At 50.2% G+C, this 23,185-nt stretch overlaps 1 protein-coding gene and 1 pseudogene across 14 annotated transcripts in view; one reads left to right on the top strand and one right to left on the bottom strand.

The window, feature by feature from the left end:
- The window catches only part of CACNA1C (calcium voltage-gated channel subunit alpha1 C), a 720,546-nt gene extending 703,311 nt beyond the window's left edge, over positions 1–17,235 (top strand). For all 14 annotated transcript variants that reach the window (XM_088025853.1, XM_088025852.1, XM_028121052.1 and 11 more), the window contains 8 exons: positions 2,600–2,727; positions 3,111–3,245; positions 4,732–5,084; positions 8,806–8,931; positions 12,174–12,280; positions 12,577–12,680; positions 14,609–14,944; positions 16,604–17,235. In XM_088025853.1, coding sequence (XP_087881979.1) covers positions 2,600–2,727; positions 3,111–3,245; positions 4,732–5,084; positions 8,806–8,931; positions 12,174–12,280; positions 12,577–12,680; positions 14,609–14,944; positions 16,604–16,906 — 1,592 coding nt within the window. In that variant the 3' untranslated portion in view covers positions 16,907–17,235. The remainder of the gene's footprint in view (positions 1–2,599; positions 2,728–3,110; positions 3,246–4,731; positions 5,085–8,805; positions 8,932–12,173; positions 12,281–12,576; positions 12,681–14,608; positions 14,945–16,603) is intronic.
- LOC114222526 (thymocyte nuclear protein 1 pseudogene) overlaps positions 9,816–23,185 on the bottom strand; it is a 33,966-nt pseudogene continuing 20,596 nt past the window's right edge.

The following is a 23,185-nucleotide window of genomic DNA, read 5'->3' as shown; positions in this document are numbered from 1 at the left end:
GCCCCTTGATGCTCAGAGGTTTGGCAGAACTTCCAAAGAAACTCTGCAAAGTATAGGTTTCCCCATAAACTACTAGGCTGGTTCCTCTGGAAATAAAAGGGACCTGGAAAAAGAATCCCCTGAGATCTGCTCTTGGTTGAAATTCTTTTTGTTTTATATAGGGCAGTGTTTCTCTACTCTCTCAAACCCAGTGCCCCTTTTCATAACGAATAGTTTATAATGCCCCTATTACTATCCTGAATGAAAATTATAACCTTCCTACAGAAATAATTTCCAAAATATTAATATAACACCTTTACTTGGGGCACCTGAGTGGCTCAGTCGGTTAAGTGACTGCCTTCAGCTCAGGTCATGACCCTGAGGTCCTGGGATCGAGCCCCGCATCAGGTTCCCAGCTCAACAAGGAGCCTGCTTTCTCCCTCTTCCTCTGCCCACCCTCCTGTTCGTGCTCTCTCTCTCTCTCTCTCTCAAGTAAATAAATAAAATCTTTAAAAACATATATATATAACACCTTAATATAAAATACATTAAAGTCAAATGTTATTCAATATATACACGCTTGGGCACTATGGGTTATGGCACTATGCCGGAAGCTACAGTTAACTGATAAAATACTTGCATGCATCCACTTATGATGAGTAAGTTTGTGTTTAAAGGAACTAAGACAATATTGACTATTGTTGACATTTTGTATTTGTCATTTGAAGTAAGGGATAACTAAGTATATTAAATAATATAATATACACACATGTATATATATGTACATGCACATACATAGAACAAATGCAGACTGATATAAGCGGGTCAGATGCAGCAGGTGACTCAGATACCACAAGGAACATTGCCATCAGGGATACAATTTTCCAAAATGTAAAGCCCTCTTGGTCAAGTGGAAACAAAGCAAAGTCCATCAATTTACCTAGCAGTTATATTCCTGGGAAATTCTGGATATATTAAAACCAGGCAAAAAAATTATTTTCTGTTCATATGTAAAATGAAGTTAGGTTCTTAGCTCAGGTAAGGACATCAGGCAGAGTGTAAATCTATTATTTGTTGTGCAAAACATGCCTGTGTTTTAAGGGACACATCTGGAACCACCTAATGCCTGTAGCACACTGTGACAACCAAAAAAATCCCACACATTCCCAAAACACTCCTTAATGTTGACACCGGCCCTGTTGAGAACCACTTCCCAAAGGGAATCAGGACTGGAGCTCAGTGAAAAGTCACCTAGACAGGCCAAGCACCACGTGACATTTTGCATACCTTATTTAATCCTTATAACATTGCTGTGACGTTTGCTCAAGAAACTGAAGTTCTCAGAAGCTATGTAGCTGACCCAATGCTCTAGTGTGAGTACCTGGCAGATTGAGAATTCAAACCCAGGCCTGGAGGAAACCAGAATTCCAAGCTCTCTCTGCCCTGCAGCTCTTCCTCACTGACTACCCTAGACAGGGGACTCGGGTTTTCTCTCCCACATGGGAATGAGGTGTTTGCCATGTGGAAGGTCACTACTGCTGTGGATGTGGACATTCTTAAGAGACAACTAAGAGTAGGACAACCATCTCAGGTTGACTATGTCTAACCTACCAACTGTCTCCTGGGCCCATTTCCTTGAGAAGCAGAAGATGGAGCCAAGAGGCTACTCACAGGGCATGCAATGTTCTCCTTGGAGACTCTTTGGCTTCTCCACCACCTGGTTCGTTCCCAACACAGAGGCTGACTATGTCATGTGTAACTTGGGGGTCTAGCCCAGCAGGGACCCAGCCAAGCCACATGGTAAGAAAAGCCAATCTGTCTGGTTTGAAAGCAAAACCCAAACTTAGAGAAGAAAGGTGCTCCTTCCACCAGACTCCATCTTTAACCAGAATTGTTTGCACTTAGGGGACTAGTCAATTTATGATGGTCACCTCAAGTTTTGGAATCAAATAAAAAATTAGTTAGCAATGTCAGTTAATTTTTTTTTACTTTTTTAAAAGTTGCTTTTACGCTTTTTTGTTGGTTTTAAAGCAAGGTGGGAAATAATTTTGATAATAGGCTACTTCTACTGTTAAAAAAAAAGGGGGGGTGCTAAGAATATGTTTGCTTATTTGCAGAAAGCATTTGCAGAAAGACTCTCCGGAAAAATACTCAAGAAACTAATTTTAGAGGGACGCCTGGGTGACTCAGCCATTAAGCGTCTGCCTTCAGCTCAGGTCACGATCCCAGGGTCCTGGGATCCTAGCCCCGCATCGGGCTCCCTGCTCAGCGGGAAGGCTGCTTCTCCCTCTCCCACTCCCGCTGCGTGTGTTCCAGCTCTCGCTAACTCTCTCTCTCTCTCTCTGTCAAATAAATAAATAAAATCTTTTTAAAAAAAAGAAACTAATTTTAGAAAGGTTATCTATTGAAAGGTGGTAACTCGGCGGATGGGGGGGTAGGAGAGAGACTTTTCACTGTACACCTTGTAATATATTTTTGCCTTTCTGAACCATGTGAATGGACTACCTCTTAAAAAAAAAAAGTTTAAAAAACTTCAGAAAGCTTGGATGCTGAAAAAAAGTGAATGAAGCCCAACTGAATTCCCCCCTTTACCTCCCTTCTGTCCTCTCTTCTGTCTCAGATGACGAGGTCACGGTTGGCAAGTTTTACGCTACTTTCCTGATCCAGGAGTACTTCCGGAAATTCAAGAAGCGCAAAGAGCAGGGCCTGGTGGGCAAACCCTCCCAGAGGAACGCCCTATCCTTGCAGGTAAGAGGCAAGGAGGGGGTCCACACCCTAAGGAAGGGCCTGATCACCTTCTTCCGACCTCTGGCCAAGGGTCAGAGGCCAGGTCCCTCCAGAACTTTCAGGGAGCTCCAAGCCTTTCCAAAGGTGTGTGTGTGTGTGTGTGTGTGAAGGGGTGACACACTGCCTCCCACACACCCTGCTTCCCCAGTCCTGCCTTCTTCATGGCCCCTCCTAATGTGCCTTTATCCTTCCTGGGTGGAGAAATGGATTCTTCCAGTCTGGGGCAGACAAGGGAGGTCTCAAAGCACATCCCTGGTTAGCACACACAGATAAACCCTCAGCAGGCTCACCTGCCTAATGGGGAGGCAGCGGGTCAGGCAGCTGGGTGTCCCTCTGGGTTTCAGGCTGGCTTGCGCACACTGCATGACATCGGGCCTGAGATCCGACGGGCGATCTCTGGAGATCTGACGGCCGAGGAGGAGCTGGACAAGGCCATGAAGGAGGCTGTGTCTGCTGCCTCCGAAGACGACATTTTCAGGGTAGGTAGATGCCACAGGAGCACTCTCTTACCTTTATAAAGCTCAGCTGGAAGCAAGAGGGTGGGCTGGCATTCTGCCAAGGAAATCCAGGGGGAATGCCCTGAGCTCTCTGGCAGATTCCAAGCTCTTCCCACTCAGCTACTTCCTATCCCTTGGCCTTCTCCGAGTCTGACTCCAACTCAAGCCTGGGCTCCCAGGACATGGCAGCTCCCAGAGTGTCACTGGCTCTCGGAGAAAGAGGGGAGGAGCCATTTTCTTAAGGGACATGTTTCCTAGGAGAACCTTCTGCATTAGAAGCTGCAAAGCCGTGGGGCCACTTTTGGCCGCATCTAACCTGCAGACCGATTTTGTTTGCCAGCATTCAGAAATCTGGCACATTCAAATAAAAACCTAGACCTCTGACTTCTCTCTAAAATATCAGAGAATCTGGCTTGTGTTCCCACGTGGCAGCAGAGGAGCAGAGCCCAGGGACAATTGTCCTCTTGAGAGAAAGCACGTGTTCTCCCGGTCACAAAAGTCCCCTCCAGCCTTCCTTCCCTCTCCTTTCCTGGATATGGAGGCTGAGCTTCCGTTTTTTGGTGGAAACCAAACCTGACTTGCTCTCTCCATTCATGGTGGTCCCTGCCGAACCCCGAAGGTATTTGGCTAAAATACCTCCAAAGCGAGGGAGAAGCCACCGAGCAGCATCGCGCTGGGGCCCTGCGAGCCCCCACGCAGGGGTCCTGGGCTGTGGAGACACCGGGAGGGAGGACAGCCTGCCCGGCCTGTTGCTGCCCTGTCATCACCATCCTCATCCTCATCACTGTGAAATGTCCATCACCGAATGGCCTCAGGGACACAGCACCATGCTCTCACTGCCCCAGCGAGACCCCACAGACCAACTTGCAGATAGCTACTTGCCCACTCGCCCCAGGACAAGGAAAGAATGTTGGGGGAAAACACTGAGTCCTGATCTGAAATCTGTAAGAATTGCCCAGGGGAGAGAAGGCCAGAATATAATTAAAGGAGTCAATGCGTCATCCTTATTTTCAAAACTGTTTGGCCAACATAGTTTCTAGCTCAGTGAGCCAGTTGGATCTCCATTTTAAAAATTCTCATTAGAATCTCCTGGTCCCTTTCCCCACCCCTCAGCCCTCTCAGTGCCTCACAGCCGCCAAGGCGAGCGAGCAACTGGCTGCAACTAAGGATTGCCATCCTACACTGGTTCTTGAGTCCTCAGGGGGTTCGGTAGAAAGTCCCAGGGCAGCAGCCTTCGTGCTTGGCTGGTCCTGTCCCTCACCGGCCCCCCCAGCGGTTTCAGAGGGGACCGTCTGCGTCCCTCCCCTCCAGCTGCCAGGCCACGCGGGCCAAGAGCTCCCCGTCCACCCCATGCTGCCCGGCGTGGCTGTGCTCTCTGGAAGGCAGACAGCCTTCCGTGCCTTGGCCGAGAAGGAGAGGTAGCTGAGAGGGCTTTCTCCTCCTCCCACCCCTCCTGTCTCGCCCACAGAGGGCCGGCGGCCTGTTCGGCAACCACGTTGGCTGCTACCAAAGCGACGGCCGGAGCGCCTTCCCCCAGACCTTCACCACCCAGCGCCCACTGCACATCAACAAGGCGGCTAACAGCCAAGGCGACACCGGGTCGCCGTCCCACGAGAAACTGGTGGACTCCACTTTCACCCCCAGCAGCTACTCGTCCACTGGCTCCAACGCCAACATCAACAATGCCAACAACACTGCCCTGGGCCGCTTCCCCCGCCCCGCTGGCTACCCCAGCTCGGTCAGCACCGTGGAGGGCCGTGGGCCCCCCTTGTCTCCTGCCGTCCGGGTACAGGAGGCAGCCTGGAAGCTCAGCTCCAAGAGGTAAGGAGGAGGGTGGGGCATCCAGGGCCTGTGCACAGGGGCCCCACACACTCCAGCCCAGACTGGATGGGGGGTAGAGTTTGGCCCCCAGGGCTACCACGCACCCCTCGAGCTGGGATGGAGGCTGCTGCCCCAGATCCCACCAAGAGATAGGCCTCCCTATCTTGCCCTTGATTAAATGTGGCAGCCGCCCTTGGGCGAAGGCATCATGGTCCTGATGGCCGTCAAGTGTCCTGTGATGCACACTGTGGGACAGAGCCTCCTGTGCTCTCTCATGCTACCCAAGCTGAGGAGCCCAGGCCCCCGCCCCCCGGGATGCTGGCATCCTGGCTATACAACAGACTCTGTTCCCCCAGCCTCTCCCAAGTCTGCACAAACCTGGCCTTTGGCCTAGTTGGGATGGGAATGGAGCTACCTACCACCTCTTCTTTACACCCTTCTCAACCCTCTTGGGAGGGGAATTTTGGTGGCAAGAGGCCCTTCACCGTAGCGCTTGCCCATTCTGCCCCAGTGTAGGATCATTCCTGGTAGTTTGATCTCCCACCACCTGATGCATGCTTTTCTCCCCACCCTCTATTCCCTGGTGCTCCAGGATGCATTGCTATGATATAATGGGATGGTAGGTGCCTACTGCCGTGCTCTAGGCCTCTGGAAGCACAGTCTGGGCCTAAAGGGTCTCCTCCCTGTTTCTGTCAACAGCTCTGGGTTCCCAAGGCTGGGTGGGAGAGGACATGCCTCCCTGTATCTTGCCACCTCTCTCTTAGTGGACAGCACCCCCACCACAGCAGGCCGGGCAGATCCCCAGCATGCCATGTTCTTGGGCAGATCTCTCTTGTTCACGAGCTTAGAAAATAATTGTGATGTGTGAGTGTCTTTTTGGACAAGTGTCCTGAAGCTGCTTTCATCTAAGGAGCCAGCATACCTGCCCCCTGGTTTTCACTTCCCTTCTTAACACCCACTTTCAAGTGGCCCCATGGACACCTACATGGCCTGGGCATTTAATGGTGTCTGATGACAGCCAAGTCAGATTGGCCATCAGTCTACTTTACTGTCTGGAAGAATGGCTGGTGAAACCACCTGAAAGCAATGTCGTGTGAGTCCTTCTACTCAAGAGATGTATGTTGAGGCCTTCCATGCTCAGGGCAGTGTGCTCAGCCCTGGATTTTTTATGCTGATCTGAAAGGTTAGCTTTGCACAGGGGAGTATCAGAGTTCAGGTGGCTGGCCCGTGCCTGTCTTGGGGGCCCCTCCCTTTTCTACAAACCTCCTGCGAACTTCAGGGACTCAGTCCTGGTGCCATTTTCTCCCTTGCTCCCCTTACCAAAATCTCTTCTTTAGGAAGGCTCATTGTGTCCATCATTAGCATCTCAGTCTGAACTAATACCTCCTTCAGAGAGTATTTTCCTATTAAACTGTGGTCTGTATTAAATGAAGGGGGAGTGGTTTTTAAGAGAGGAGGTAGGGAGAGACATCGGGGGATTTTCTTCTTCTCCCCACAGATCCCTCTATCCATGAACTACGGTACACACAAGAGCCTAGCACAATGCCCAGCACATAATAAATGCTCACTAAATACTGGCTCCCTCCCTCCCTGCACAGTGAGAAAAACAACACTCAAGGCAGTAAGCTTCAGCTTGGTGAGGAGGGACAAGTTAAGCCAAGTTGTAGCTCTGGGGTCTCAGCCTTCGTGTTGCAGCTCAAGGCTAAGTTCAGTGGCCCAACACTGGCCTTGCTTTTACTGGGGACGGGCCAGCATGTCTTGTACACAGCGGCCCCTGAGAAGTGGTGTTGCCTGCCTGTTGCCATTCTCCACCTCCCGCTCATCTCCCCAAAACTCCTTTCACCTCTCCTCTTCCCACCCCATCAAAAGCCTTCAACATTTCATCTGCCCTCACTGTGGGATGGGCAGCCACCTGGTAGGGCCTGCTCCAGAGAACCGGGGAGGTACCCGAGGAGGGTAGCTTCCTGAGTTGCCACAGCTCAGAGGCCCCGGGTCATGCCTTCATGGGTTTGGGAGTAAAGTGAGCCCCAGCATTCAGGATCTATAGGAAGAAAGACTGAGGGAGGTACTGAGAGGCACAGACAGGAAAAGGGAGAACACCTGGGCCAAAGGGTGAGCAGAATCATCCAGGGCACACCCTGGTGCAGGAGGGACTCAGGCTCACTGCCCAGGAGAACAAACCCATCGACGTGAGGCTTCTAGTCTTTGCCGTCACTCTAAGCAGCCAATATCAAACCCAAAGGCATGGCAAAATGTGACCCCAGGAACTTCCCAGCTCTGCCCAACCAGCACCAAAGGCCTGGCTGTCTCTAGCAGAGGGAGAGGACAGCCCTCTCAGGACCCACCCCAGCCCGTATAGAGCACCCCAGGCCCCTGTTTTAAAAGCTGGACCTTTCCACCTTTCAAAACCCCATCTCATCTGTTAATTCATTTGTTACTCATGACAAGTCTCTGAGTCAAGCAGGGCATACGCTACTCTGATTTTATTGATGGGGATACGGAAGCATGGGGGGTGGGCCAGTGACTCATGCCAGAAGGCAATTGAATTGGGGTCCGAACTCAGATCTCCTTGGGTCCTAACCCGGAGATGCTTATTCCATATGGAGTCCTCATCCTGATCTTACTGTTTCTGTGGCTCTGCTGCTTCGTCAGCAGCTGTGGGAGGAAGAGGCCACAGCAGTTGTGTGAGTGTGTGGGCATGTGTGTGCACGTGTTCGCTGTGTGAGTGTGGGGGCACGTGTGTGTGTGTTGACTGAGTGTGGGGGCACGTGTGTGTGTGTTCACTCTGTGTGTGGGCGTGTGTGTTCACTGTGTGAGTGTGTGGGCACGTGTGTGCGTGTTCGCTGTGTGTGTGGGCACGTGTGTGTGTGTTCACTGTGTGAGTGTGTGGGCACGTGTGTGCGTATTCGCTGTGTGTGTGGGCATGTGTGTGTGCGTGTTCACTGTGTGGACACGTGTGTGCGTGTGTTTGCTATGTGGGTGCATGTGTGTGCGTGTTCACTGTGTGTGTGCGTGTGTGAGTGTGTGGGTGTGTTTGCAGTGTGGGTGTCTGCGCGTGTGTGTGCGTATGTTCGCTGTGTGTGTGGTCTCGTGTTTGCTGTGTGAGTGTGTGCATGTGTTCGCTGTGTGGGTGTGTGGGTGGGTGTGTGGGTGTGTGTTCACGAGTGTGGGCGCGTGTTCGCTATGTGGGCGCGTGTGTGCATGTGTTCGCTGTGTGTGTGGGCAGGTGTGTGGGTGCATGTGTGCACATGTTCGCTGTATGTGTGTGCGTGTGTTCACTGTGTGGGTGTGTGGGCGTGCGTGTGCATGTGTTCGCCGTGTGGGTGTGTGGGCACATGTTTACTGTGGGTGTGGGCGCGAGTCTGTGCGCGTGTTCACTGTGGGCGTGTGTGTGCGTGTGTTTGCTGTGTGGGTGTGTGGGCGCATGTTCGCTGTGTGGGTGTGTGGGCAGTGTGGGTGTGTGCGTGTGTTCGCTGTGTGGGTGTGTGGGTGAGGGTGTTCGCTGTGTGTGTGTGTGTGCATGTTCGCTGTGTGGACATCTGTGTGCGTGTGTTCGCTGTGTGGGTGTGTGGGCTCGTGTGTGTGCGTGTTCACTGTGTGGGCGGGTGTGTGCACGTGTTCGCTGTGTGGCTGTGTGGGCGCGTGTGTGTGACGCTTCACCTGTGAGGGAACGGTGGGGGTAGCAGTTTCTGACTTCACTTCTCCCTCTTGGACCCTTCAGGTGCCACTCCCGGGAGAGCCAGATAGCCATGGTGTGTCAGGAGGTCTCTCAGGACGAGCCCTATGACGTGCGGATGAGCGAAGACACGGAGTACTGCAGTGAGCCCAGCCTGATCTCCACAGAGATGTGAGTGCGGCTGCCTCGGCCCGGGCCAGCCCATATGTAGGACAGGGTCTGGGGGTGAAGGGCAGCTCCCTGGAATCCCTCCTCTGGGCAGGACTTGGGGAAGGGGGGGGTCGCATGTCAGAAGAATGCCTGCAAAGCATCTGTCACCTCATGCGGGAGATGGATGTATGCCCCCGCCCACACGACACATACGCACACGTACACACATACACACCACTGTCCCTGGTTAGCTTGGCCTTTCCTCGTGATGCGGTGGTTTCAGGAAGACTTCAAAACATTGTCTCATAAACTTTTTTTTACTGAAACCAACTGTCATAAATATATATATTTTTTAAAGATTTTATTTATTTGAGAAAGAGAATGAGATAGCATGAGAGGGGAGAGAGTCAGAGGGAGAAGCAGACTCCCCGCTGAGCGGGGAGCCCGATGCGGGACTCGATCCTGGGACTCCAGGATCATGACCTGAGCTGAAGGCAGTCGCCTAACCAACTGAGCCACCCAGGCGCCCCATAAATATATTTTATAGTGAGACTCCGTACACACACACTGGCAAATAAATGTTCATGAAACGACTTATAATAAAGCCACCCAGCAGAGGGCACTGTTGGCAAACAGTGGCCGAGGTTTTTGTCAGTGTTGGAATTTTTTAAGAGGAGGTTTTTTAATAAAACTACAAGTCTAGACCCATTAGAAGGTTGTGACATTTACTTAATTATGATCACCACTTTCTTTTATATTAATGTTTTATTGAAAAAGGTACATGAAAACTACCTATGTACACAGCCCCAGATGAACAAAACAAGCCTCCTCACACCTTCTTTCGTCTTACAAAAGCTTGACTTCTCTGGAGTCTTGTCTTGCCCATTCCAGCCACAGTGTCCCAGTTAACTTGGTTCCTTTTACTGCAGCCTCAAAATAAAATCAAACTCCTCTTGGGTCAGGGGCTGAATGGAGAGTATCTGGCGAGTGGAGAGAGCCCTATTTTTTAAAGGGCCTCCAGTGGCTTTGTGAGCTTGGAGATGGGTTTTGAGCTCAGGCACCAGGGTCATGAAACACTTCATCTGAACAAACTGTACATTGACCTTGGACCATTTGGGGTTGTCTTCTTTGCTGGATGGGTCATAATGGGGATTATTTTTCTCAAACTGTGTGTGGTCTGGGGACACCTCCCTCACAAGCTTCACAAGTCCTGCGATGCCTGGTTCTTCACAGTTGCTCTGGTAGAAGGCTTCTTTCTCCCACTTCAGGGCCCCAAGGAAGTTCTGGGGCTGGGAATTGTGAAGGCCATCCCAGCATGCTCTCTGCTTGGGCTGTGCTTTACAATCCCCAGGGCTGAACTTCACCTCTACACCTTTGTCTAGTTGGCTTTCTGGTTCTGACGTCATCAGCCGGTAACTGTTTAGATTCTTCCCACCGTTTTTAGAGGCTGAAGCTTTCCGAGGGCTGGAGTTATCCCCTTGAGCTGATGCCCCCGCTGGTTTCTTAGTCTTGGTATGTCTTCTTACAAGCCCCTTATTGTCCGGCCCAGCAGGCTCAGCAGCCCCAGCCAGCCCCTTCCACGGGCTAAGCATGATTTCCCTGTAGGGGCTGAAGAGCAGAGGATTCTCAAATCAACCGAGACACATGAGAGGCAATTCTGTATCTGCCCCCAGAAAACACCCCTCAGGTGCCAGAAGGCCAGGCCATGAGCAGCACTTTAAAAGAAAGAACAGCATAACACAGAATAGCATAGGTTAGAATAAGACAATAGATAATAGTGTATCCAATGTCACAGAGGTATTATTTAGTGAAATATTTGTTTAATTGCCAATACATATATCCGTGTACTGAGTCTCATAAAATGTATTTATGACTGTGGGTTGCATTCAAAAAGTTTAAGGTGCATTGTTTTAGAAGCTTTTCTAAAAGCACTTTATAATAAGGAAGGACTAGCTCCTCAGCCTTTTGATTTTTAGAGACTGCAAGTTTTTACATGGCCACATACCCTAGAAATCAGGAAAAGCATATGCTTCAATCCGTTTTGGCTCTGGTGCTTGGTGCATCCAGGCACTCTGCTAGATCATGAATAAACCGGCCTCGGCACTCAAGGATATTTTACAAACCAGTTAAGATCTTAGAAGAGGGAGATAACATGGAGATTTTCACTCACAGAGTAGTACAAGCAACGAAGGGGACAGACATTCAGAGGAGGTTGAGGTCAAGGTGACCATAACAGGCTCCTGGCACAAGATCAAATAGAAGCTGGGTCTTCAAGAGTGGGTACAATTTGGATAAGAAGAAAATATAATAGGGAAAGCTTACCACGTTGAAAATAAGAGGAAAGGTTTGGAGGTTTTTTGGTCAGAAATTTTCCTGCACATGTACCAAGGATCAAAACCAGTATGCTAGGAGCAGGGACGGCCACACATTCTCTGCCCTCAAAGCATGTGGAGTTACACCAGGGGCAGAGTCAGTGGTCTCATCTGTAAAGTGAAGGGGTTAGAAAGCACCTGTCTTCTTCCCCTGGGGACTGTGAAATCAACTTAGTGGATTGCAACTGACATTGTTTAGTGAAATAGAAAAGACTGAAGTAGAATAGAAACCACCAGAGGGCAATGCATGCAAAAAAGGTAAATATGGTTCAAGAAGTTGAGTTCGATTAGGTGTGTATATAAATGGGACAATGTACAGTCTATTTCTCATTGTGAGTCCCATCCAAAAGGTCTAGCAGCCAGGCCCCTTACAGCTCTGCTATTCACTGACTGGCGGACTGGAGATTTGTCTGTAGGCAGCTGCTTATGTGGCTTGATGATGAAGGGTGGGCAGGCCAGGGAGAAATTAGGGAGAGGGGGAGAAGTTTGGGCTGAACTCAGGAGTGGTCAGGGTAAATAGCATCCACATATGTAAACAGAGGAGCCTAGGCTGTTCCTGGAAAGAATCTCGTGGACCAAACATTTTTTGCCATCTTTCTCACCAACTTTGACTCAAGAGTGCCTCTACTGCCGAAAATCAGAAATGCGAGGCTTCTGAGCAGACAGGCTGTGGGTGAGGAGCTGGGAACATCTGTGATGTGGGAGAGCCAGGCCGAGCCTGGCTGGTGGGGGCGAGTTCCTGTTGCCTGCTCCCCGAATCTTTACGAAAGCACAAAGCAGGGGTTCCCTTCACTAGGGAAAAAAGCAAACTGCCTTCAGGGGGTGGCAGCTCTCCGTATGGGGTGGCACTTCCCGGCTCGCAGAATAAGCACCAGGAGTTCTCTGTTCCAGGCTCTCCTATCAGGACGATGAAAATCGGCAATTAACACCACCTGAGGAGGACAAGAGAGGCATCCAGCAATCTCCAAAGAGGGGTTTCCTCCGCTCTGCCTCACTAGGTAAATACTCACCTCTCTCTTTCTTCAGATGTGGCCGGTCAGGCACTCGAGTGACTGGCTCAGACAGCCCCACGCAGGGGCTGGGCAGATTTCCAGAGCAATGAGATGGGATTCCAAAGCCATGGCTTGCGGGGGTGGGATTTGGCCATATGCTACGTCTTAGGAGAGGCGAACGGTAGGGAAGTGTTGACTCCAGGGCCACTCACGCGGCTCCTTGCACCCCCCCATGGTCTGAGGCTCGCAGACCTCAGTCCCTTTTCCCTGCGCTGATCACAGTTCTTTGGCTGGCTTTGCAGGTCGAAGGGCCTCCTTCCACCTGGAATGTCTGAAGCGACAGAAGAATCAAGGGGGAGACGTCTCTCAGAAGACAGTCCTGCCCTTGCATCTGGTTCATCATCAGGTAGCCGAGGCTTTAGGAGGCATCACTGGCCAGCACCCCGCAGGCTACACAACCCCCGTGATTATGGCAAATCCCAAGACCCCACTCAGTCCTCCTGTCTTGGACCACTGATAGCCCTAGCCCCTGGCCCTAACAGCCGCACATGAGGGGGCTCGTCCATGCAAGTGAGAACCTTAACAAGGTCTGTCGTTTCCCCGGGGGGTGGAGAGACACCTAGGAAATACTGGTGAGCAGGAGCTCCTCACATGGTTCAGAAGGATCAGCAGCTCCAGGATTCTGCCTGACCTTCCTACAATGGCACAGATGTTCCCTCCACAGATAACGGCTTACACCACAGAGCACTCGGGCAGACGTAATCATACCTAGAGCTGCAAGATACCTGGAGATCTAGTTGCACACAAACCCATCCCCCGAAATATAGAAATGATTAAAGAATCTGCCAGCAACATGATCAAGAGTAGAGACTGATGTCCAAGGAGAACAGGTTCAGAAGATTCGATAATTGAAATATCTCTTGGCATGGCTGACTCCAGCTGAGCCAGTGAAATCCAAGACATCAGTATCCAACATGTTCTCAGTATCTTAGAACTAATGGAAGCCTCAAAGAATCAAAGGCCAGTCCCTTACCTCTAGGCAAATTAGGGCCCAAATTTCCCAAATTTTTTTCCTCTCTAAGTATATACTCCCTCACCACAAGCCTATGCATTAAATGGTTTTTTTTAATACCCAAGGGCACTCATCTGCCAATCAAAGCTTATAATGTGCATAAGATGGCCAGTGTGGCTCAGCCAAGTTGATATTATTTCAGCTCACAGTACTCACCGTTTTACTTAGCCTGTGTGGCATTGCCAGCATACAGATGATTTCCAGGGGGCTTTCTGGAGTATTGAGCAGAGCCTTACACTTCCCTTAGATCTCCAGGGAACCAGGGACCCCAGGCTGGGGACCGTCCAGAGCTGTGGGCAGAAGAGACTAGCAGGCTGGTTGGGGGCGGGTGGACACTGTGTGTGCTATTTTTAAAGATTTCTAGAAGTCCATTTCACCCATGTATTCTTATCATGCTACAGGAAAGAACCTCTTCTTTATTTACACTTGCCCCTCCATGCCTTTCCACTGCCACCCAACCCAGGCTGCAGCTTTCCCTTCCCTCTGCCTCTCTGCTGGGCTCTCCCACTGTGCAATGCCACTCTCCATGGACACCAGCTCAGAGCGGGTCGTTGTGGTACTTGACATGAGGGTCAGGCCCCAGCCGCAGGATTCTCAAGCATAGTGGGGGCCAGAAGACACAACATGTAAAAAGTTTAATCACAATACAGTGCAAGATTTGAACAACAGTAAAAAAATTTTTTTTAATTTAAAAAAACAAAAAACAAAAAAAAAGATTTGAACAACAGTTCAGAGATGACCTGAGCTAAGGATCAGCAGGACATGATTCATGGCCTGATTAACTGTAAAAATTAAAACTAAATACTGGTTCTGTCTAGATCTTTGTGGTGCACAGTATACTTCTTCACAGGCTTTATTTCACTTGGATCTCATGTCAACCCCACAAGATAGGGAGATAGAGGGCATTAGTGTCCTGGTTTTACAGATGATGAGGGCAGCATTCTTTCTAAACTACTGATGAGAAAACCAAAAGCCAGAGGATTCTCAGCTGCCCGACGATAGGGCCGGTGATAAGAAGGGGACGCTCTTGATTCCACTCCGTCACAGCTTTCTGAACTTAGAGGAGAAAGCGAGTCCTTCAGACTGGCACGATCACAAAATCTATCTTAGGGTGGCAGAAGCTAACCCAGGTCTCGATGAGGTCGGAGCCAGTGGGCTGATGGGCGTGGGCCCCAGGTGGGTGGGACTAGCTGAGAGCAGGAGCTGCTGAGGAAGCAGAGGTCCGCCTCTCCCAGTAACTCGAGCTCCTTGTGTGTCCACAGGCATTGGCAGTGGCGGGCCTGAGCCCCCTCCTGCAGAGAAGCCATTCCCCCAGCACGTTCCCCAGGCCGTGCGCCACCCCCCCAGCCACACCGGGCAGCCGAGGCTGGCCCCCACAGCCGATCCCCACCCTGCGGCTGGAGGGGGCCGAGTCCAGCGAGAAACTCAACAGCAGCTTCCCATCCATCCACTGCGGCTCCTGGTCCGGGGAGCCCACGCCTTGCGCTGGGGGCAGCAGCGCCATCCGGAGAGCCCGGCCGGTGTCCCTCACTGTGCCCAGCCAGGCTGGGGCCCAGGGCAGGCAGTTCCACGGCAGTGCCAGCAGCTTGGTGGAAGCGGTAAAGTGACCCTGGGCCACACGGCACGCTGGGGAGGGAAAAGCCAAGGGCAGCCCAGGGACTTCGCATGAGGAACTGAGACAGGAGTCCCTGGTCCTTTCCCAAGTAGAGTGGATGTCAAGTCTCTTGGCCAGAAAGACCCGCACTCCCGGGGAGGAGGGCATGGTGTGCAGAGAACTGTGATCACACAAGACGCTAGAGGCTTCTGCTTGGGCAGGGCCTGCCGCAGAGGGAGAAAGGACTGAGTAGCATATCCCTGCCACAGGCCAGAGAACGCCCCCCAGGGCCCGGGGCTCCGCGGTACAGCCAGAGGGGAGCTCTGACTGCTCTAGATGTAGGGGTGAGCCTGGGCTGTGTTTGCACACATAGAAAGTCAGGATCTGTGGGACTCGAGCCTGGGGCGCATTAGAATAACCTGGGGAGCTTTGGAAACCTAGGACACAGTAAATGGGTATTCTTTAAAGCCCTGCGATGATTCTAATGCACAGCCAGTGTTGAGAATCACTATTCTAGAACAAGAGTGCTTCCAGGTCCTCTATCCTCTGCCCTGGCCAGAGCATCTAGTGTGATCCTGGCACCACATTTTAGGGGACTTTGACAAACTGGAACAAGCCCAAAGGGACATGGCAAGGGATTGGCGAGGTCCCTAGAAGCTATCTCATATGAGCACTGGTCAAGGGAGTTAGGGAAGCAAACCAAGAAAGGGGGAGGCTTAGGAGGCCACAATGGGCATCTCCAACTGTAAGGTCCCTCATGTCCTGGGCAGGGGGTCTCGAGTGCAGGACTGGAGCAACAGATCAAACTGACAAGCAGGCAGATTTCAGGTTACATGAGGAAGACCTTTCCAACAGAGCTTTCCCAAAATGAGGAGGGCTTTCCTATAAAGGAGTGAGCCCGCCATCGCTGGAGCTCTGAAGAAAATTTAAGCAGGACAGGAAATAAAGAGTGATGGGAGCAGGGCAAACAGACCTGGGAGAAAGGCATTCAGGCTTCACTATTAATCCCCTGTCCTTGGCTCAGCAGCTGGTTTCCCCAAAGCCAGTCACTAAAGCAGCCGCTAGGAAGGAGGGAGCAGCCCTGGGACCGCCTTCTGGCCCTTTGGAGCTGGAGCAGAGGCAGGTGCAGACCTGGCGTTTTGCACACATCCTACGCCAGGATCCTCACCCCCACGAAGGCAGCCAGCCAGCAGTGGGCAAGGGGCACAAGTTTAACAGTTTCCCCAAAGGAGAGTGAAGGTTTCTGGGCAAGAATAACAGGGGGGCACCTACGGGTGCCAGGGAGGAGAAAAGACAAGGCAGGCCAGGTTCTGCCTGGGCCGCAGTACAGCAGCACCCCGCGGCCCCTCTGCGAGCCAAGTTTTCAGGTGTTCGACAACAGTTTTTGAGTATCCCAGCCAAAACAGCTCTCCTCCAGCCTACACATCCCTGATGCCTTTGGGCAATGCTCCGGGTCAGCTCCTTTCCTGGGAGCACCCCTCCCAGCATGCCCACATGCTCACGCGCGCGCGCGCGCGCGCACACACACACACACACACACACACACTCACTTCCCGAAGTTACCAGGCCCAGGCCCCTTGCTCCAGCCCTAAAGGGAAGAGTTGACCTCCAGGAATAATGTTCCTCTTTGGTTCTTCTTTATGGCCCTCCCTCCCCACTTCAGGTCTTGATTTCAGAAGGACTGGGGCAGTTTGCTCAAGATCCCAAGTTTATCGAGGTCACAACCCAGGAGCTGGCTGATGCCTGTGACATGACCATAGAGGAGATGGAGAACGCCGCCGACAACATCCTCAGTGGGGGCGCCCAGCAGAGCCCCAACGGCACCCTACTACCTTTTGTTAACTGCAGGGACCCGGGGCAGGACAGAGCGGGGGGCCAAGAGGGCGAGAGCTGCGCCGCGGCTCGGGCGTGTCGGAGGAGCGAGGAGGAGCACCAGGACAGCAGAGCCCACGCCGGCAGCCTGTAGTCGCTAGGGCTGGGGAGACGCTGGGTTTTTTATTTGTTTCAATGTTCCTAATGGGTTCGTTTCAGAAGTGCCTCACTGTTCTCGTGACCTGGAGTTAACCGGAACAGCGTCTTCATTCATTTCGTTGGGACAAGACGCAGAGTTGGGTGGTGTGCAGAGTCCGTTTTCCGGGGGGAAGGAAGGCAGCAACCCCAGTTTGTATTGTGTCCACAGAGGTAGAGTGGTGAGGAGGAGTGGAAGAATCAGCGAGGGAGAGCAAGAGAAGAGACGCCTGCCCTCACCTCCGGGCATGAAAGAGAACCTCAGCTTCCTGCGGTAGCCCTCACCAAAAGGACCCCATGTCAAACGGGTGTCTTTCAACTTTGCTTGTAAAAAAAAAAAAAAAAAATCATTTTGCACATATTCTGTATGAGCCTCACTGTCTCCATAGAGCCGGGGCCCTGTGGATTTGCAGAAGGAAGCAGGGGTGTGACTGCAGCGAGGACACAGCCCCGTCCCCCAGAGGGACGAGGTGCAGCCCGAGGCAGAGGAGCTCGGGAGCGGAAGGGAGCAGAGGGCGAGGGCTGCATTCGGCCTCCAAGGCCCAGGCTCCCCGCCGTGCCCCGCCCGTCTGCATCAGGACCAGCGTCCCTGCACAGGCCCACCGAGCTCCAGCCCAGCGGCTGGGCCTGCATCGGGGCGAGGGGGCACTGGCACCGCCTGCCAGGGAAGGGGCAGCCGGCCCTTGACAAGACGAGGTGGTGCTGAGCTTCTTGTTGAGCGCTCTTTTGTTTTAGGGTTTAACATTTTTCTTGATAGCATGTTGCAGTTTTCGGGGGTTTTTTTGGTTTTTGTTTTATTTTAATTTTGTTTTCCCAGGGGGAGGGGAGGAAGAAGTGTTTACAAAGCTTTGTACACCCACCTTACTGTTTTCACTTTTGCAAATGTAAATCGGGTTTGGTTTTACTGTATTATTTAAACGGTTGTGGTTTTCTTTTTCTACGGTGGGTTCAATAGAGCCGCCGTAGGCAAGTTTTACCAGCCATTGTGTATGCGCAATAATTTGTTATAATTTCCGTAGATAGTAACAAAAATTTTTTTGGTTTGGTTTTATAATTTAAAGGTAATGCACTTGATACGGTCTTGCACATATGGGTGATTGAGTTGGGTTCTTTTTAATGCGAGGTGTATTTGTGGGTGCCAGAGAGAGGAAGATTGGATGAGTGAGTCTCTGCGAGTGTGTGTGTGTGTGTGTGTGTGTGTGTGTGTGTGTGTGTGGTGGACTGTCTGGGCACCTGTCGTCCGTGTGTATGTACACCCACACAGTGCGCCCATGCGTGAATGAGTGTGTAGCTCCCCCTTTCTGGTCTAACTGTGGGGAGATCTGAATCTGGGGCCATTTGAAAGCAAAAACAAACCACTGTCTCTGCTTCTGAAATGGGAATCAGTAACTCTTTGCATTTTCTGTCCCACAAGATATGCAAAAACAATGCAATAATATTCATTTTAAAAATATAATTGTGAGTTGTGTTGGCATTAAAACTGTATTTAAAAAAACAGAGAAATTTAAGGGAAAAACTAAAGAAGGCGTTTTGCTTCGATATATTCCGTGTAATGTTTTATTGCATTGATAATGTTTCTGTTGAAGAAACTGTTATACTTGAATTCAGGTCAGTTTCAGTATTTTACAAATATTTTTTTAAAACTGAATTGCAATTGTGCCAAGCGAATATAATGAATTGAATTAAGTTTGTTTTTGAATTCCCTTCTTGTATATTTTGCTGCATGTAAGTAAATCATTTTGTATTTGGAGTGTGACAAGCTTTACCCTTGAACTCTGAAGTGCTTTTCTATATGTGGTTGGGGGAAAGGGAACGAATATTCTTTTAATTTGTACAATGAGCAAAGGTATCACCAGTGTGAATCATTGTTCTGTGATCCACCAACAGGTTTGGACTTTACTGTTTTGCATATCTTGTGTTCGCTTCCATTTCCCTCCATTTTTCCAAAACTATATGATAAGTATATTTGTACTACATCTTGCTTTGAGAGACCAGGACATGTCTTAGTCCTGTCTTCACTCTATCCATTCTGCTCCAGTTCTCTGATTTGGACTTTGTCTAGGGGCAGTCCGGCGCCATAAGCATCAGCATCCCCCATGGGAGAGGGGGCTGGCTTTTCTGTTTACTTCCACAAACTTTCCTCAGTGGTTTCCTCAGGAAAGCGTGCACTGACTGAGAGGCCGGAGCTAGAGTCGGGCTGCCTGGAGGTCAGGGAATCCTCCCTCCGGCAACTGCTCTACCCAAACTCAGATAGCAGGGGCCAGAGAACAGCAACCAGGTAAAATCTTTGTCCATCCAGAAGTCAGCTCTTACTTCTTTTCCTCACTCGGGAGCAGGATTTCCTCCAGACCTACCCTAGTGTGTGTGGCAGCCGTGGAGGGGACCAGGACCAGGCAGGACGCGTCAGGAGGTCACAGTGATAGTGGGACCAGAGACTCTGTGCGAGCGTCTCTTATGCCCAGTTGCGTCTGCCTAGAGCATCATCCTATCGGTGCTGTTTCCTCCAAATAGATTTCAACAATGATGGTTGAAAAGGAGGTGATTTGGGGAAAACAGGACCCAGACATCCAGGATTTACCCAGTGAATGTCTTCCAGGCCCAGTGCGCTCTCAGCCCTTATGTGAGCAACCTAGAAATTAAAGTCGGGGAAAGTCAATTCCCCAGCAAAGACGAGTCTCACTTTCAAGGACTGATCCATGAAAAAGTGGAGAAACGTGCCAGATACTCCCAGGTTAACTTACAGTCTAGAAGCAGAAGGGTTTCTTCCTGTTTCTCCAAGCCCAACCCATCCAGATTTTTTTGGCTCCTTTTCGGTGCCATGAAGTCCTTCCAGAAATTAGTTAGGTGTCGTCCTCTGTCTGGTTTCCCAAGATATCTACCATTGTGCTGCTAAGATATGTTATGGTGGAGAGGGGAGCCCTTTTGGATTGATATCTGGTTTTTGCTGTACATTTGGTCCCTGGATAGAAATTTAGAATCTCAATTGACCACACACACATACACAAACACACATCCACACACCCACACACACCCAACACACGCATGCCCTCAACCTTCATGCTGCTTTCTTTTTTCCTTTTGGACTTGTCTTCTGCATCACCAAATCTCGTTGGCCAGTGGCATGGGCTACAGGCTGGGCTCATGCCAACTACCCCTAGAGCCCTGCCTAAGTGTGGCCCCTGGTCCTTCACCACTCTCACCTACAGGGTCCCTTCTTCTTTCTAGTCAGCTCTGTCAGAAGACCGGCTAGCCTTGCACCCTGCAAGAACAATGGCAGCAGTGCCAAGGGCACCTGGCACTGTGCTGCTGGGAAGGAAAGGAGTTTCAGATGGGAGTTCCCTGTGTAGGGCAATGGGTCTTTCTGGCCTGACCTCATGATCGACTGGTATAGGATACCTGTCATCATGCAGACTGGTAAAATCAATCATGACATCATGAACCTCCTCCGCAGCGTATTAAGTGATGTCTACCCTCCACCTAGAGCAGAACTTTGCCCATGACCATTAAATCTTCTGAGAACCCTTGAGTGGCAGCAGAAAGCAGTCAATGGCTGAGGACCAACGGGACTTGAAGAAGTGCCGTGTAAGTTCTGGGGGTTGGTAAACGATATTTATTTTTCCTCTGAATGGCCCAGACTCTTGTATTTCCATACTTTAGCTTTTTAATAATTAAGCATGTGCATGGCTATATTAAGCAGAGAGATTTTCAGTTGTCTCCTTTCTGCCTGTTTCTAGAAGTTTCTTTTTGGTCTTGAGGCAAAAAGGGAGAATGTTTTCCTGGATTTTGCCTTGTTCCATTAATTTTTCTCTGTTCTGCTTCAGAGGCTATTATAGTCCCCCCACCACCACCCTCTAACTTTGACTGGGAGGTCCAAGGACAAAGGAACAGGCTTCCTTACTCTTTCTTGATCCTGTGACCCTGCTTCCAAACCTCGGGGGCTTGTCTGGACTGATGCTATCAGTTTCTCACAGCCATTTTCCTTCCAGAACATCTCCTGATCATTCAGCTCTCGATAACAAGGCGCCCGCAGGAGAAGGACACCTTCCAATGCCTGAGAAATAAGAACACCCTGAAAATGAGGAGTTTGGAAGTCATCAAAAGGGTTCCATCATTCTTAAAGGTCAAGACATGTGACAAGAAGCTAGTTTAGGTGTACAGAATAACCCTGGTAGTCATGTTTTTAGCCTCATCAACCATAATTATAGATGTTGCTAAGGAAGATGATGGCATCTCCATCCTGAGGGACCTAGAAAAGATGAAATACCATTGTCTAAGAGTTAGAAACTGTTCAGCAAAGAGGCCAGAAAAGGGCAATCTGGTTTCAAGAGGACCCACTTAAGACCCAATTTAGTAAAACACTTGCTGATAAGAGGGCAGGCCAGTTCCATTTTTTTAAAAAACATGGCTCTGGTCGGGGGAAAGTGTTGGCACAGAGAGAACTGGAGGGAAAATGCAGGCAAAGCAAAGGGCATGTCTTGACTCTTTATGCTCTGTTCCCATTTTCTGGAAAGAAGTGTCCAGTTAATCCACGCAATGGCCAGTACAGGGGGAGAGGATAATGCTTCAAGGATTGACTTTGGAAAAAGAGAATAAAATTGCAATCATTGTTTTACCAGACAAATCAACCTATCTGGCTAGATGTGGGGTATCTGCCACCCTTTCCTCTTTGCTGGTGTCCCTCCCCTCATACCAGCTGGCATGCCACCTACAACTGGCTCCTGTTGGTCAGCAGGCACGAAGGCCTAATGGCCTAATGTCACTCACGGTGAAGCTCTTAGTCACCACATCCAGATTCCCCATCAGCTCCCTCTGAGGAGACACAAGGAAAATAGACAAGGGACCGAAGTGTCCTACAGCAGTCAGGGATGAGGTTTTTTTCCCCTTCCCCAAGCCTTTCTCTCTATTCCAGCCTCCTGCCCGGCCCCCACTTTTCCTTCCTCCCCCCAGTCTAGTCAGAAGAACAGAGAGTTGAAAGGAGGCCAATGTGCAGATTCTTAAACAGTTTCTTTGTGAAGCTAGTTCTGGTTTTAACTTTTTTTTTAATTTCAAAACAATGAAACCTTGCTTTGTGACGCCAGATACCAATGTAACAGGCGGTTTCTGCCAGACTCCCACATGGTTGGGAGACACTTGAACACCACACATACACATACACACTTTCATCCTCATGCACACACGCATGCACACATACACACACACAAACACACTTCCTTAAGGGACAGGGGCTGGTGCTGGGGTTGAACTCTGCACAAATGATACTGTCCTCCCAGAGGGCTGAGCACCGTATAGAGAGACGTGGAGAGTGAAGCAGAGTAACTTCCTTAGTAGAAATAGTGCCATCTGACCCTATTATTACTGCGAACTAAATATTATTTATCTACATTAAGAAATACAATTACTTCTACAATCAGACTTTTCCCTCATATGATTTTCAGAGGCTTGCTCCAGAGAAGATGCAGTAGTAAAGACTCTTCAGCTCGCCGGTATACTAGAAAAGCCTTTTGATCAGTCTCTGAAAGGGAGAGAGATTGCCAGCAGGATATATTGAGCTGAGTTGAACAAATCAATTTAACACTGAAAGAGTCAGAGTTGGGACTTCCACAGAAATCCCCTCAGTCTCTACTGAATTAAGGAAAACAAGACAAAACTAGATAAACAAAAGCTTGAAATGTTACATCACCAGAGTCAAATATTCTCCCTCAGATCACATGCTGGCTTCTTCACGGCTGTACTCTCTTTTGGGGGGCATCCCAGGCACCCCACTTTCCAGAATCTACTCTGATTTGAGAAGATTCCTAGAAAGGGCAGCATGACATTTAATCTACCATAAATCAGTCATTTACTACAAATTTGCCATCTAAAAATCACTCATGTACCTCATACATAAAAAAATGTTTCCCCTAGGTCATTATCAAAGAAGTCTCTTGGTGGAAGAGGTTGTAAGTTTTAAGGAAGGGTAATTTCTATGTGAAGAAATACAGAAATGGACAGAGTGATTCCTTTTCACAGTTTCAGCCTGGAGAACTCCTGTTCTGATGTTCGTGGAGCCTTCGAAGGTACAAGCAGAGGGATGAGGAAGATGAGAGTGAGCGGGCACCAGCCTCGGCAGTGGGTCACTGCCAAAGCTTGCTGAGGGCTGCAGGTCTCAGACACTGCATGAAGTCTCTCCTGAGCCTGCAGCTGGGAGGGGAACGAGAAGGCTCCCTTCTATAGAGTCACAGAAAGAACAAAAGAGGAC

This window comes from Eumetopias jubatus, unplaced genomic scaffold, assembly GCF_037043125.1.
Source record: "Eumetopias jubatus isolate StellerSeaLion01/CBP00866 unplaced genomic scaffold, mEumJub1_p1.0 scaffold_8, whole genome shotgun sequence".
NCBI classification, from domain to species: domain Eukaryota; kingdom Metazoa; phylum Chordata; class Mammalia; order Carnivora; family Otariidae; genus Eumetopias; species Eumetopias jubatus.
The sequence above is the reverse complement of the archived record's forward strand: the minus strand, read 5'-3'. Positions and strand labels throughout refer to the sequence as shown.